The 16,508-nt window shown below is 37.9% G+C and overlaps 1 protein-coding gene across 1 annotated transcript in view; it reads left to right on the top strand.

Moving 5' to 3' along the window:
- Window positions 1-16,508, top strand: part of SLC26A7 (solute carrier family 26 (anion exchanger), member 7) — a 166,457-nt gene that overhangs the window by 40,425 nt on the left and 109,524 nt on the right. The window contains exons 3-4 of the mRNA XM_006884596.1: window positions 6,845-6,955; window positions 10,954-11,126. Of these exons, the coding sequence (XP_006884658.1) occupies window positions 6,845-6,955; window positions 10,954-11,126 (284 nt within the window). The remainder of the gene's footprint in view (window positions 1-6,844; window positions 6,956-10,953; window positions 11,127-16,508) is intronic.

Raw genomic sequence — 16,508 nt, 5'->3', positions numbered from 1 at the left:
GCAGGGTTTAGGGCTGTTGTGCATAGGGTCGCTATGAGTCGAAAACGACTCGACGGCACATAACAACAACAATAACATCAATTATTTATCACAATATTTTTCATTCAACTTCCAAACTATTTAAGCCTCTCAGTGCTTTGGGTGTAACCACCTTTGTGTTCAGTTTGATCTTTCTTCTGTGGAACACCGTATATACTAGACCTCTTAAGTTGGTTCCAGTAGGATCCCTTATTCTCAGTCATGTGTTTCAGGTGGAAGAAGTTACTTCCTGGAGGAAATGAAAGGCCACAGCTAGTAATATAAAGGAGAATGAGGTCTGAGTGGCTAAAACCAGCTAAGTTCTAAGACTCTGTTTGGCCAGGAGACTGGCATGTGGATTTATTCCCATGTTCTAGACTAAGATTTCAGCCAATGTGAGCAGAAAAGGAATACATACTTTCTGAGAGTTGGAAATATCAGTTACATGTCATTTTGTCATTGAAAACTGATTTTGGAAAAGTTGATCTAGCCTGAAGCTGTGGAGAGCACCTTAATTATCTTGAGGCAAACACTTGCTCATTTTGTGTGTCATATGAAGGCTATATTCCTTATCTAGAATTGAGAAGCAAATATTCTGAAAAATATATAGAGCTAATAGTAACATAGGGAACTTTTGTGTCCTAGTGATGAGCCATGTGTAGTGACCATAAACTTGATTCATGATATGTTTCTTCCCACGATTCCAGTGTTAAGAGACTACATCTATATCCACTACTGCTTTTGAGTTAAATAAAAGCTTTAAGATGGAACAAGATAGAAGAGGAAAAGAGGGAGACCAAGATAGAAGAGGAAATGAGGGGAGGAAATAAGAAGGAGAGAGAGAATGAAAGAGAAAAAAAAAGAGGGAGAAAAAAAGAAGGGGAAAGACAGAGGGGAGCACAGATCTACACAAGACAGTCCTATCTGATTAGATACTTATCTCTACTTTGTAGCTGTTCATTTAGAAAAGTGCTGTAAGTTCGCCTTTCCTTCCATATCCATTATTCGTACAGGGGACCCATTAATTTTCATTGAGAAGACTACTGCTAAGAACTTAAACTCTTGATTGCATTACAGGATTAAAATATTCATATCCTTTCCTTGAGTCTTACTGTTAGAATTTTCTCCAAATTTTAAACTCTTTCTGTTCTTTGAGTCTTACTGTTAGAATTTTCTCCAAATTTTAAACTCTTTCTGTCACTCAAAGAATCACTGATACTTAGCTACTATTCCTTGTAAAGAGAATTTTTTACATGTTACTTTAAGAATTGATGTCTTTGAGCTGTGATTCCTGAGAAGAGTATTGAATATATCATGGACTGCTAAGAGAACAAACAGTTTTGTTCTGGAGAGAGTGAAACCAGGCTGCTCCTTGGAGGCAAGGATTCTGAAGCTCCGTCTCACATACTTTGGGCATGTTGCAAGGAGGGCCCAGCCCTTGAAGATGGACAGTACAAGAGAGAAAGACCCTGGATGAGATGGATTGACTCAGCGACTGGGGTAATGGGGCTAGATGTGTCAGAAGAAACAGTGAGATTGACTCAAGACAGAGCAGGGTTCAGAGCTGATGTACATAGGGTCACTATGAGGTGGAGTCTATTTGACAACGCATAACACCACCACTACCACAATACTTAGCAATAAGGAGCCCTTGAGGCATAGTATAATGTGCTGGACTGCTAACCAAAAGGTCAGTGCTTTGAATCCATTAGTCACCCCAAAAAAGACAAAATATCTGCAATGATATCAACAACAACTCACTGCTGTCAAGATTTATAGGCTAAAAACCCTGATGCAGTGCCCCTATGATCTGGGATCAATAGTGGGTTTGGTAGATTTAGGAAAGCTCTACTGCAATCCTGAAGGCTCATGGTTGGAGGCCACCAGCTGCTTCACAAGATAAGGATGGACAGTCTCCTCCTGTGGAATTAAATACCTTTGAAAACCCATCAGAGAGTCAGCTATGGGTTGGCTCTGACTCTATGGTACACAACAGGCTTGAATGGGGTCCTATGCGACACAGTGTTTAAGTGTTCGGCTGCTAATGAAAAGGTCAGAGTCTAGAACCCACCAGCCACTCCACGAGAGAAAGATTTGGCAATGTACTTCCATGAAGATCACAGCCTTAGAAACACTACAAGACATTTCTAATCTTTCCCAATGGTGTCAATATTGGAATTGACTCAGTGACAATGGGTCTGTGGGATAGACTTCTATGTAAACACCTGTGATGCTCAGTATCAGAGAAGTCATTATGTTTCTACTACTGCAATTATAAGGCATTTAAAAAATTAGATTTTTAAAGCTAATTTATCCTTTTACTCACATAATGTATTTGCAGTTGTTGTTAGGTGCCATTAAGTTTACCATGACTCATGGCAACTTAAGAAAAACAGCTAAGGAAAAAACCTTTCCTATTTGGTACCATCCTCATGAACTCTGAAATGCTCATAATTTTCTTTGTAGAGGATCATAATTATATTTATTGTTCAATGATTTCTGCATTTTGGTATATCATCTTTCTTTGGGATGGGTACATACAAGGACCTCTTCTAGTGAGTTGGCATGTTAACAATCTTTTGGATGTCTTGACAAAAAAGAGTGAGTCTTCCAGACTTCTATATTTTCCTCTTTATTTCACAACTTAGGAACTTTCCATATTTCATTAAAATACTTTCTTTTTTTTTGCCTCATCAAGCTGTCCTTTGAGACCCATTTGATTCTTTCATGTCATCATTTATTTTGTTTACTTTGTTAAAAAATAGTTGCAGTCTTTTTATATAAATTTTGAATTTCTCTAAAAATCTATCTTTAACTACTTTATACTTCTTTCATGTATAACATCATTGATGCCTTCTTAGAACTTGTCTGGTCTTTAATAATTAATGTTCAATGAATCAAATCTATTCTTGAGATTTTTGTGCTTGGTTGTTTTTTTTTTTTTTTTAATTTAGAAGAGATACACTCAAGGTTATATTTTGACTCCTAGAGAGTTGGTGGTGTTCTGATTTTTTTTTTCCAGCTTCACTTTGAAATTGATTGTCTACTTTTCAGTTTTCCCTTGGCCTTATTCTTATTGGTGATATTGAGTATATCATATGTTCCACATATGTAATTGATTTGATTCCTGTGTGTTCCATCTAGTGAGGTCCTTGTCTATTGTTGTCATTGATGTTATTGAAATAAGTGCTTTCTGATAAATTAACTGTCACTTTTGAAAATTCTGCACTGTGGGCTCTGGCATAATTTCCATTACCAAGTCCATATTTTCCCAAGTCTGATTCTTTTTGTTTTCCATTATTTTTAATTCAAAAAATCAGTATGTATCAATGTGTATAAATTGCATTTGATAAATTTCAGATTGAAGAAGCTTATAAAGATTTTTTTTCAATTTTTGGCATTAGTGCTTAATGGATAAATTCAAACAGTGATCTCATTATCACAGAAGAATTTCTAGAAACAACATATGATCAAGAGGGAATGATGACGGAGGAAGTTCAGGCTGATCTGCAGGACTTGGCAAAAAAATAAAGCCTCAGGAGTTGATGGAATACTAATTGACATATTTCAACAAACACTTGCTTTCCTGGACAACGTGCTCACCAGGTTGTGCCAAGAAATCTGGACACAACTACCTGGTCAACAGACCAGAAAAGATCCACATTTATTTCCATTCCAAAAAAAAAGGTGACCCAACAGAGTGTGGAAATTATCAAACAGTATCACTCATATCACACATAAACAAAATCCTGCTGAAGATTATCCAGAAATAACTAGGACAGTAAGTATATTGACAGAGAACTAGCAGAAATACAAGTTGGATTTAGAAGAGGTCATGACACTAGAGACATTATCACCAAATGTCAGATGGATCTTGGCAGATCCCCAGAGGAATGTATATATGTGTCTCATTGACTCTGCAAAGATATTTGACTATGTGGATCACAACAAATTGTGGCTAACCTTGAGGAAAATGGGAATCCCAGAACACTTGATTGTGCTTATATGAAACTTTTACTTGGACCAGGAAGCAGTCTTCAGAATAGATCAGGGAAATACTGCATGGTTCAAAATCAGGAAAAGAGTGCATCAGGGACGCATTCTGTCTCCATACCTTTTCAAATTATAAGCAGAACAGACCATTTGGGAAGCAGGGCTCTATGAGGAGGAAAGTGGCATCAGGATTGGAGGAAAACTCATCAACAACCTATGTTATGCATACACAACTCTGCTTGCTGAAAGTGAGGAGGACCTGCAGCGCTTGCTGTGGAATGTCAGAGTATGGATTGACAGTATGGATTGAGGCTCAATATCAAGAAAACAAAGATTCTCACCACTGGGCTAATAGGCAGCATCAGGATGGATGGTGAAGAGCTTGAGATTGTTCACAGTTTCAGTTTGCTTGGCTCCACAATCAACACTCTTGGCACAAACAGCTAGGAAATTAAAAGATGCATTGTGATGGGAAAGTCTGTGATTAGAGATCTCTCTAAAGTACTGAAAAACAATGATGTTAGTCTAGATACTAAGGTGTGTCTGCTCCAGGTCATGGTCTTCACAAGTATGAGAAAGGTGGACAATGACTGAGAATGACGGAAGAAGAATAGATGCCTCTGAGCTGTGCTGGAGAACATACCATAAACTGCCAAGAAAATAAATAGGTCTACCTTGGAGAGAGTGAAACCAAGTTTTTCTTTGGAGGCTAGGATTTTTAAGCTCTGTCTCATATACTTTGGGCACATGGCCAGGAGGGACCAATCTTTGGGAAAGGGCATCATGCTTGGAAGGGTGGAGGAATGGCACAGGAGAGGAAGACTTTGGATGAGCTGGATTGATATAGTAAGTGGGGCAATGGGTTTAGGTGTATCAGAGTCAGTGAGAAAGGCTCAGGACAGGGCAGGCTTCAGAACTGCTGTACATCTGATCATTGTGGGTCACAGGTGACTTGAACGATGGCACCTAACAACAGTCACATTAACTAGTTTCAGTAAATATATCAATGTTATTCTGTAATTGACACTGTTGTACTTCAGAACAGACCTTGAAATACTCTTCTTGATTATTAATTCAATGCTTTCACTTTTCAATTTGTCATTTAAAGCCATAGTAAACCATAAGATTGCTCAATTCACACTTGCCAATACCAGTCCATTTCAGCTCATTAATGACTAGGACAAATGTTTCATTTGGTTTTTAACAACTTCCAGTTTTCTTAAACTCATACTTTATACATTAAATTTTTCAGGTTGCTTCTTTTAATGAACAGTTACAGCTGTTCCTAATTTTCAGTCATGCCACATCATTAAATGCTGGTCCCCATAAGTCTTCCTCTACCTTTGTGAGTGATGCAGATTCTACTTTGAGGTGGTAGCTCTTCCACAATTGCATTTTGAGAGTTTTCCAACCTGAGAGACTGATCTTCTGGCACTATTAAGTCAATGTTCTACTGCTATTCATAGATTTTTCACTAGTCAACTTTTTAAAATGGAAATTCCTAAGTACTGTTCCCTAATTTGTTTTAGTCTGGAAACTTCACTGAAATGCTGAAATGTTTGCATCTTGATATATGAAATATATGAAATACCAATGACAAGGCTTCCAGTTTCACAGCAACATTCAAGCTACCACATTATAACAAACTAAGAGACAGTGGTTTATGTATCAGGAGCTCTGCTGATGTAGTTCCCAACATAGTGCTCCATTGCTAGCCAAATGGCCTCGATCTCACCAATGGCTCATGAGAAAAAAGATGAACAGTGTTCTTTTGCAAAGTTGACGAAGGGTTGTTAGGAGTTAGAAGCAATTTGATGGGCGTGAAGTTGGGGTCTTGATTTTATGACTATGATCTTACAGCACAGTGCTTCAGTCGCTGGTTGCTTATCAAAAGGTTGGTAAGTTGAATCACCAATAGCTCAGTGGGTAAAAGCTCTGACATTCTGCCCTGTAAAGATTCATAGCCTTTGGAACCCTATGTACAGTTCAACCTAACTTTATGAAAGAAATATATTTTTAAGGTACCAAGTAAAAAATGTCCATATCAAATGTCCTTTCCATTTAAGATGTCTTGAAATGTGGTGGGTAGCACAATTAATATAAAACATATTGTATTTGGATGTTGGAGTGAAAAGCCAACTTGCTTTTTAAACTATTGCTCAGATCACAGTGAAAATTTTTTTAAAGAAAGATATGGTAATAAAAGGCTTGATTTTGTAAAGGCTGTGTTTTTATAGGAATACTTCATTGAGCAGAGGTAGCTATCATATTCTGAGTAGTATCTGAAGAAGCACATTAACAACATGTGGAAATGCTTATGAAGTCTATTTATTTATTTTGCTGTGAATTGAATTTACCTTCATATAGAGGGCCTTCTGAATCCACCACTACCTTTTAGATATCGCTGCAGTCAAGGATAAAGCTATAGTCCCATCAGTGGTTTTTGAAATGTAAGCAGGCAAATGGGTGATTTTTCTCCAATTTAGGGGAGTAACATTACCATTTAGTATTTACAAACAGCACCCGTCTTATAGGACCACCCCATTCCCTGGGAGGCATCTTCCTAAGTGTGGCTATGCCAATTTGTTTTCACATGTTTTTAGACATAATTAGCATATTGTGTTTACAAAAGTAAACTTGGGGGTTGAGGAGAGTAGTTACCTAACTTGTAGAAGGACCATATGATTTGCAGAAAAGGCAAAAGTCTGTTGTTGAGCAAATGGAATAATTAAATTATGGTTCATTTTGTCTGTAAAGAAACCAGAGTCTAATTTACTGTGTTATGGATTGTGTTTTGGTGGATAAAATATTTTTATTACCCTGGTCTCTACAGGATTGGCCTTTGCTGTCCTCTCATCTGTGCACCCCGTGTTCGGTTTATATGGGTCTCTGTTTCCTGCCATCATTTATGCCATATTTGGAATGGGACGTCATGTTGCCACAGGTAAACATTTCTGTGCATTTGCTTTACGTATCACTAATAAAAGGGATATAAAAGTGATCATTAGTTACTGATTACATTTCCAAAGCAGTTCTTATTTCACTGTTCAAATCTTCAGTACGTGTTAGGGTAAGACATTTAACTTCCTGTACCCCCCACACTCCATACATACTACTATTGCTGTCTTACCAAGGAACCAAGGTTATTGTTAATGACTTTGTGTTTTTAAATTTTTATTTTCTTTTGGTTTGCATATAAAATTCCTATATATTGATTCATTCATGTACATTATGTTTCACACATTCCTTCATACACATTGTTTCATATAATCATTCTCATACAGTATATTTTCTAAAATTAATCATCATTTATCTATGCCCACTATCACCCCACCTTTTCAGGACTACTGCCTTTTCTGCAAATCATATGGTCCTTCCCCCGGGATCTTTCCTAATTCCTTCACCCCCTTTCTCCTGTGACTCTGTGACTCCCCCCACTACCACCTTCAGCACCGCTCTTCCCCTTCTTCCTTCCTCCTTTGGACTTTTTAAGCACATTTGCTACTTATCCTTCTATTTTTAAATTCATAATTGTCTGCAATATTTTCCCTTATAATTCTGGGTTATTTCACTCAGCATAATTAGCTATAGCCTCTCCTGTGTTATAGTATTTTATGAAATCATTGTTCCTGAGTTCTGCATAGTATCCCATTATGTGAATGTACCACAATTTCTCAATCAATTATTTGTTGTTGACTTTACATTTTCAAGTTAAAAAAAGATAATGAAATAAAGTGGATCATAAATCATGATTTTAAAGCAAGATGAGAAAAAAAGGAATATTTTTATGAAGATGATTTACTAAAAAATTTATTTTTAATTTTATTATCCAAATAATGAAAAATATTTTAAATATAATTAGTATTTAGATTTATGATTTTATAGGTTTCTTCCAAGCTAAATTCCATAATACCCTTTAATTAGTACAATAGTTTAATTATGTCTAGCTCTGGATTAGCAAGTGAAATGACAGACTGTCACTAATATTCTGATAAAGAGCAGAAGAGTTAAAAACAAAACATAGGTTCTAGAGTCAGCTAAAACTTACTTCAGTCAATTTGGTTTGACTCATCTTGACCCTTCATTGAGTTTCTGAGGCTGAAATCTTTATAGGAGGAGACGCTCCAAATTCTCCCAAGGAGTACCTTGTAGATTAAACTGTCAACTTTATGGTTAGCCTGACAAGTTACATGCTGTACCACCACCAGATTTAATCTCTGTGTCTGTCTCTTGCAGTTCTTTGTGACCTATGTGACCTTGGTTAAGTTTTTAAGTTCTATTTGTGAAGTTGTAAAATGACAAAAGATCAAACAAAGCACATGATTACATAATAATTATATGAGGTAACGAAAGTTCAGTGTCTAGTTTAGCACTTGGTATACAATCTCATTATTTGCAGAATAGTTTTTCCTCGAACAACAATTCTTTTTATTCCTTTCTCTTCTCTTATTCAAGTCTCTGCTATCTTCCCGGACATCCTAGAAAATCTAAACCAAAAGTGAAATGCTATCTCCTTGTCTTCTTTTTTATTTCTGTACTCATTTATTCAGATCTTGTGTGTGAGTGCACGTGCGTGTGTGTGTGTGTATGTGAAAATATACAACAAAATTTAATTACTTTTGTCTAAAACTTTTTGCTTTGCATTAAAGGAGATTTAAGGATCAATACGCACTTCTACTCTCAAGTGTGTGAGACTTTGAGAAGAACTGTTAGAGCACATCTTGAAAGAAATGTCCTAAGACTAGGGTCTAGGTGGATATTTTTATCTGATGTTTCTCCTTTTGAGCACTCAATTTTTACCTCGAAACCAGACTAATTCCTTCTTAATACTTTATGATGAAAAGAATGATATTATTGTTGTAATGCTATTGAGTTAACTCACAAATAGAACTGCATTTGATTTAACCTATATATTTATGTTGAAGACCTTTAACCATATGGATTGATACAGTGACTGTAGCAACGGGCTTGACTGTAAGAAAGGCGCAGGATTGGATAGGGTTCAGATATGTCATTCTTAGGGTCTCTATGAGTTGAACTTGATGGCACCTAACAACAATAGTAATACATTTATGTATCACCAACTCTGGAGAAAACCAGAATAATAGAACATAATAGAGCATTTGATCTTAGGGTCATCAAGATAACACAAATAGCTATTATTTATTTCTACATTCATGTGTATGTGCAGTACGCGGTGATACGTGCTGTATTATGTAATTTAAGCCTCATAACAATCCATTGGAGGGAAAAGCATTGTCTATTTATAAATAAGGAAATTGAAATGGCAATGCTGGCTGTTTTGTGCGATGTGGGCTCAGAACCACCACACTGTTCTGAATCCGCAGCGTGCTTTGCTTCTCTCATTCAGTCAGATGAGAGGGCTATCTGTGCAGATTTCCTATCAGGGTGTGTTTCTGACTCTTGCCTCTTTCATCCTATGCCGATAAATGCTTCCTGTTGGGATGCCTGTGTCTAGCCGTAAGCCATTTTCCACATAGTCTCACGTATGATCTGGAGAAAAACAAAATCTTTAATGGGCCAGGTTGAATGGCAGCACGACACTGCAGTTTGTCCCTTTAACTCACTCTGTGGGATTCAGCATTTCCTGGTCCCTGTGCCTGCGTTCTCAGGCCTGGCCTACTGTGCCCATAGGAACAACATTAGGACCCTTGACAGAAAGACATGAACAAATTGAAAGTGGCCTTGTGTTTGTCTGAGGCTGTGACAATTCCTGGGCAGTGCTATTGAACACTGTTAAATAACAGTAGACGAGAATAGTCTGTTTAGTGAATTTAAGTGACACAGCATGTTGTATGACATTAAAGGTTTAGTGTGCAATATGATGAAGGTCCTTGGGTAGCCCAAATGGTTGGAGTCTGACTACTGACTTAAAATTTGTCTGTTTAAACTCACCCGGTAGCCAGGCAGCTGGAAGGCCTGGTGATCTGCTTCCCTGAAGAGCACAGCCTAGATAGCCCTCAGGGCAGTTCTATAGAGCATGGGATTGCCATGAGCCAGAATCAAATAGAGGCAACAAGTTTTGTTCCTATGTAACCACAGAGTGTAGAAAGATGAAACCTGCCTGATAATATCTGATAGGAATCCTTGTTAGAAACTGGGTTTGTGCCAGACTTAGAAACACTGGGAGGATTTTCACAGGGAGAGGGAGGAGCAAACATTCCAGGGGAAGAGCCCCTAAATCCTATGTTTAGGCATTGCATTTACTAAAGTGGTAGTTGTGCCTTTAACCCAAAGCTGTGCATCTCCAATGACTTGAATCCACCAATGACTCAGGGGAGAAAGGTAGTGGTTTCCTTCCATTACAATTTATAGCCTCAGCAACCTTGTGGAGGGTTGCTGTCAGTCAGAACTGATTTGGAGGCAGTCAGTTTTGAGTTTGTATTTAGTATTTTTGTATATCCCTTCAAAACCCTGGCAGGTAAGTATCATTATTCTAATTCTATGGATAAGGCAGTTTAGATTCAGAGTGAAGTACCATAGATCACGTCATTAATACACGGATGAATTGGATTGAAATCCAGACAATTATTATAATCACTTTTCTGAGAACAGTGTTTGTGTCGGTCTGAATAGAGATAGGAAAATGTATGATGACCCCAGAGGGAATATCATGGAGATGGGTGTAGCTATTCATTGAATAAAATTGTCTCTTTGTAATCAGATTTCTTTTTATTTGATAGAGTATGGTAAAAAGCAGGGATGGGGAGGGAAGGGAAGAGAAGGGAGAACTGAGGAGAGAGAGAGGGAAAGAGATGGAGAAGGGGAGAGAGGGAGAGGGAGACAGCGGGGGAGAGACAGAGAGATTGAGAGTAATTTTAATACATCTATTTGGCTTGATAAGGGGAATTCAACAGTTTTTATTGTGCTAGGTTTTCCCCCTCAGCTTTCTAATGTTAGATTCCCTTCTTTAACTCTTAGGCACGTTTGCTTTAACATCCTTAATATCAGCCAATGCAGTGGAACGACTTGTCCCTCAGAGCAGTCAGAACCTGACCACAGAGAGTAACAACAGTGTGCTGGGCTTATCTGAATTTGAGATGCAAAGGATTGGTGTAGCTGCTGCAGTTTCCTTCTTGGGAGGAGTGATTCAGGTAAGTGTTATGGAGATTTGAGAATAAACAAAAGGGGAACAATAGCAAAACAAAAGCAATTTAGTGCTTCATTCAAATTCTTGTTCATGTCTCTCTAAGTGGTTAAAGTATTGATATGTTTTATCTTAATGGAAACACAATCTGCTGTGCAGAGTAGTTATTCTCTAAATGTTGGCTGAGGGAATGACTAAGAATCAAAATCGGAGCTTACAGGGAAACTGTTTGATACTGTAAGAATGAGGTTTCCATGAAAGACACTGAAGTAGTTCAGAACTTGTTCTTACTGTGACCAGATAATTGCTCTGGAATGTTATAGGAGAACTTCCTATAATGGGACCCTGTGTCTAAGTGTCAATGATTCTTACCAATTTTAGGAGTCTGTAAGTGACCAGCAGCCAGGGAATCAAAAGATGAATTGCACTGGAAAAGTCTGCTGTCAGGAACCTCTCCAATGTACTGAGGAGCAATGATGTCAGTCTGGAGACTAAGGTCCTCATGATACAGGCCATGGTCTTTGCAATTACTTGCTATACATCAGAAAGCTGGACAATAAGTGGCTCAAGGACCTAGGACTAAAATCTAGCACTTTAAGCTTCATCAGAGAAAAGCTTGGAAGAACTCTAGAAGCCATAATCTACAACATGAACAGTCTTCCAAACATCTTGAAAAACCTACAACTAGGAGAGGATAAGATAGATGAATGGGACCGACCGTCTAAGAATCAATTCCCTATGTTGTTGTTGTGATGGGTTGTTGAGTCACCTGTGACTCATATTGACCCTATGTACAACAGCCCTAAACTCTGCCCTATCCTGTGTCAATCTCACCATCTTTGACACACCCACCCCCATTACCCCAGTCACTGATTCAATCCATCTCATCGAGGGTCTTCCTCTCCTGTGCTATCCCTCCAACCTCCCAAGTATGATGTCTCTCTCCAAGGACTGGTCCGTCCTAGCAACATGTCCAAAGTGTGTCAGACAAAGCTTCAGAATCCTTGCCTCCAAGGAGCAGCCTGGCTTCACCCTCTCCAGGACAAACCTGTTTGTTTTCCTTATACACATCCAAAATCTTCTCCAACAGGGTAAAAAGGAAAGTCTCAGACTGGGAAAAAATGTGGTAATGACATGTCTAATAAGGGACTTACATCTAGAATTTAGAGAATACTCAACCACCACAAGAACAACCCAATTGCAAAATGAGCACAGGATATGAATAGATACTTCACCAAAGAAGACATTCAGATGATGAACAAACACATAAAGAAATGTTCAAAATCTCTAGCTGTAAGATAGATGCAAATCAGAACAACCATGCGATATCATCTCACACCAGTCACAATAGCAAAATTCAACAGAGCAGAAAACAACAAATTCTGGTGAGGTTGTGAAGAAATTGGAACCCTTACTCACGGTGGGTGGTAGTGTAAAATTTTGTAGCCACAATGGAAGGCAGTATAGTGTTTTCTTGAAAAGTTGGAAATAAAAATGCCATTTGACCCAGCAATTCCAGTACTCTGAATATACCCTAAAGGAATTAGAACTGCCACCCAAATCGATATATGCACACCTATGTTTATTGCTTCATTGTTCACAATAGCAAAGAGATGGAAACAACCCAAGTGCTCATCAACAAATGAACGGGTAGAGAAGCTGTGGCATATTCACACAATGGGATACTATGCAGCACTGAAAAACAAGGAGTTAATGAAATATTATACAAAATGGGTGACCCTGGAGGACATACATCAGTTGCAAAAGGACACATACTGTGTAATTCCACTGTTATAAAACAGGATTGACATGGGGGTTTGGGGAAAACTAAGAAAATAAGGGATAAATAACATACACTGAAACAGATGAGGGAAAGAACTATTTAAAAAGAACACATAATTAGATATTATTTGCACAACAACAGTCCAGAATAAGAACTGCATAGCAATGTGAACTGCGCGCGGGATAGGGAAGAAATTGTGCAACTATGAAAAATTGTTATTCAAAGAGAAAAGCGAACCAGGGGATGAGGCTAGAGAGGAAAATGTGCAACAGTGAATGAATGTAAATCCAACTTATCCATAAACTTCTGATAAAATCTCAGTTAAAAAAAACAAGCTGGACAATGACTAGAGATGATAGAAGGAGAATTGATGCCTTTGAGTTGTGGTGCTGGAGAATATTACTGAATATACCATGAACTGCTAGGAGAACAGATTCTTTCTGGAGAGGGTGACATCAGAATGCTCCTTGGAGACAAGGATTCTGAAGCTCCGTCTGACATACTTTGGGCATGTTTCAAGGAAGGGCCAGTTCTTAGAGAGGGACATCATGCTTGGGAGGGTGGAGGGACCGTGCAAAAGAGGAAGACCCTGGATAAAATGGATTGACTCAGTCACTGGGGTAATGGTGTTGAGTGTATAGGAGATGAAGATGCTGGCACAGAATAGAGAAGGATTCAGAGCTGTTGTACATAGGGTTGCTATGAGTCTCAAGAAGCTTGATAACACATAACAGCAAATAACAAACACATCCATAATTATCAACAAGAGACATAAAATCTCTGGTCCATATTATTTTAACTATTTTCCATAAATTGTAAAAATTTTCAGCTATTTTCTTACTACCTGTTGTATTTGGATTAATAATTTAAATGACAATCAATTATGAAAGTAGAAGCTATGATTCTAACAAAATACAAATAAATAAACCCAACATCTTAATTCCCTGGAAGGAAATTTTCTTAGAATCATGTGCATAAAGCAGGATATTATTAAAGATAAGAAAAATAATGTAATAAAAAGAAAATTAATATGGCTTTTAGAGCTGATGATTATTTATCATTCTACTACTCTTTTTCTCTTAATTCACACATTTAGACCATTCACATTACTTGTGATTATTGACAGGCCAGGTTTTAATGTTGCCGTTTTGCTGTTTCTTTTTCTGTTGTTTCTGGTTACTGTAGTCCATCCACTCGACTTTGGTGTCTCTGTGTGAAGGACTTCCCTTAAACTTTTTAGTAGATTGGGTCTTGTTTTCACAAATTCCTTTAAGTTCCTTCTTTTCTGCAAATGTCCTAATTTCCCCTTCATATTTGATGGACAGCTTTACTTGATACAAAATCAAAGGCTGGCAATCCTTTTCTCTCAATTTCCTGTATGTTCTATCTCATTCTCTTGTAAGTCACATGGTTTCTTCTGAGAAATCAGAACTTAATCTAATTGTTTCCCTTTTGTAAGTGACTGTTTTTCTTGTTCTGCTTTTAGTACTCTGTGCTTATCTTTTAATTTGGAGAATTTGAGTATGATATGTTTTCTTTTTGGTCTAGTCTATTTAGTGTTTGCTGAGCTCCTCCTTGGTTGTGGATTTCTTTGTTCTTCATAATACCGGGGAAGTTTTCTTGTACTATCTCTTCCACAATTTTCTCAGTGATTTCCCTGTCCCTCTTATGTTCTGGAATTTCATACATATGTTGTTCCTTTTGATGTCATCTCATACGTTTTCTTAATTTCTTTATGTCTCATATTCAATTTTTCTTCTAATATATTCCCATTGAGGGTCTTGTCTTCCAGCTCTTGGACTCTCTGTTTCATCTCTTCTATTTACTTTTTTGTCCCTCCAATGTGTTGGACACTGTTGCCACTTTGGGCTTAATATTCTGAATTGCATTTTCAAGCATTTCTGTTATTTCCAGTACTGTGTTGGCTGTACCTTCTCTGTCTTGTGATGATAATTTAAGTGCGTGCAATTCTTGTACCTCTTTTCCTATAGTTTCAATTCTTTTTTCCTACTTTTGCATTTTCTTCCTTAGTTGTTCAAGTTACGCTCATTGATACATTCCTTCCAGTTCCCTGTCTCTGGAGTATTCATTTGCTTTCTTAATGGTTTTCAATATTTCTTCCATCACTTTCACCTTGCTGCAGAGGGTCAAGGACTGCAGCCTTCAATATGGATTGAGGCTCAATGTCAAGAAGACAAAGATTCTCACCACTGGACCGATTGGCAGAATAAGGATGGATGGTGAAGAAACTGAGATTGTTCCCAGCTTTAGCTTGCTTGGCTCCACAGTCAACACTCTTGGCACCAGCAGCCAGGAAATTAAAAGACGTATTACGATGGGAAAGTCTGCTGTTAGGGACCTCTCCAAACTACTGAAGAGCAATGGTGTCACTCTGGAGACTAAGGTGCATCTGATACAGGCCATGGTCTTTGCAATCACTTGTTATGCATCAGAGAGTCAGGCAATGACTAGGGAGGACAGAAGGAGAATTGATGCCTTTCAGCTTTGCTGTTGGAGAAGAGAATTGAGGGTACCATGGACTGCTAAGAAACCAAACAGATTCACCCTAGAGAGGGTTAAAACAGGCTACTCCTTGGAGGTAAGGATTCTGGGGCTTCGTCTGACATACTTTGGTCATGTTATAAGGAGAGACCAGTCCTTGGAGAAGGCCATCATGTTTGGGAGGGTGGAGGGCAGGCGCAGGATGGAAAGGCCCTCTGGGAGGTGGATTGATTCAGTGACTGGGGTAATTGGGATGGGTGTGTCAGAGACAATGAGATTGGCACAGGACAGAGCAGGGTTTAGGGCTGTTGTACATAGGGTCGCTATGAGTCACAAGTGACTCCACGGCACATAACAACAGCAACAACAACTTACACCTCCTTCTATAGCTCTTCATATAACTCTGTATCAACATATTTCTTCTGGTTCTTTGTGTCTAGGATATTCATTGAGTCTATAATATGCTCTACTTTTTTTAGAAGGGTTACTTTATTTTTTCATGATGTTTGATCCAGCCTGCTACTTTATTGACATTAAGGGAATCTTTTCTTGGTAGAGTTTTGGCTATTATAAGTGTAGAATGTCCCAGGGGAGGGTGATGTTCTGTGAAGGACCTGTATGCGGGATGACTGTTCTTTGGAAACCATGGTTGATCCATGCCTGTTCCTCGTTGGCTTAAAAAATCCCAAGTTTACTCTGTATGCTGCAGTCAGGAAGGTTCAAGGGCATTTGTACCACCAAAGATTTCTTTTCAACATACTTTCTTAATCCCTAGTTGATGGCCTCAGGGAGAAGATGAAGGCTATTTATGGAAGTATCTTGGTTTGTACTCTACAATTTAAAAAGCTCTTTGTATATTGAAGATATTTGCCTTTCATCTCTGATATATATTGCAAATATATCTTGTTTGTTTTTTTCTTTAATTTTTTAAAAAAAACTTGTAGATTCTTTTCCATTTTTATGTAGTCAATTTTGCTAATAATTTTATGTACTGTACCTGCGTTTTGAGTCAGTATTAGACAGCATTTCCCTATACTGAGTTTAAAGAAGAATTCATTTTTATTTTTTCCCTAGTATTTTTATAGTTCCTTTCATCATCATTTT

This window comes from Elephantulus edwardii, unplaced genomic scaffold, assembly GCF_000299155.1.
Source record: "Elephantulus edwardii isolate Elephantulus edwardi_28Jun2011 unplaced genomic scaffold, EleEdw1.0 scaffold00036, whole genome shotgun sequence".
Lineage (NCBI taxonomy): Eukaryota > Metazoa > Chordata > Mammalia > Macroscelidea > Macroscelididae > Elephantulus > Elephantulus edwardii.
Note: the sequence above shows the minus strand (reverse complement) of the source record. Positions and strands in the feature narration are given on the sequence as shown.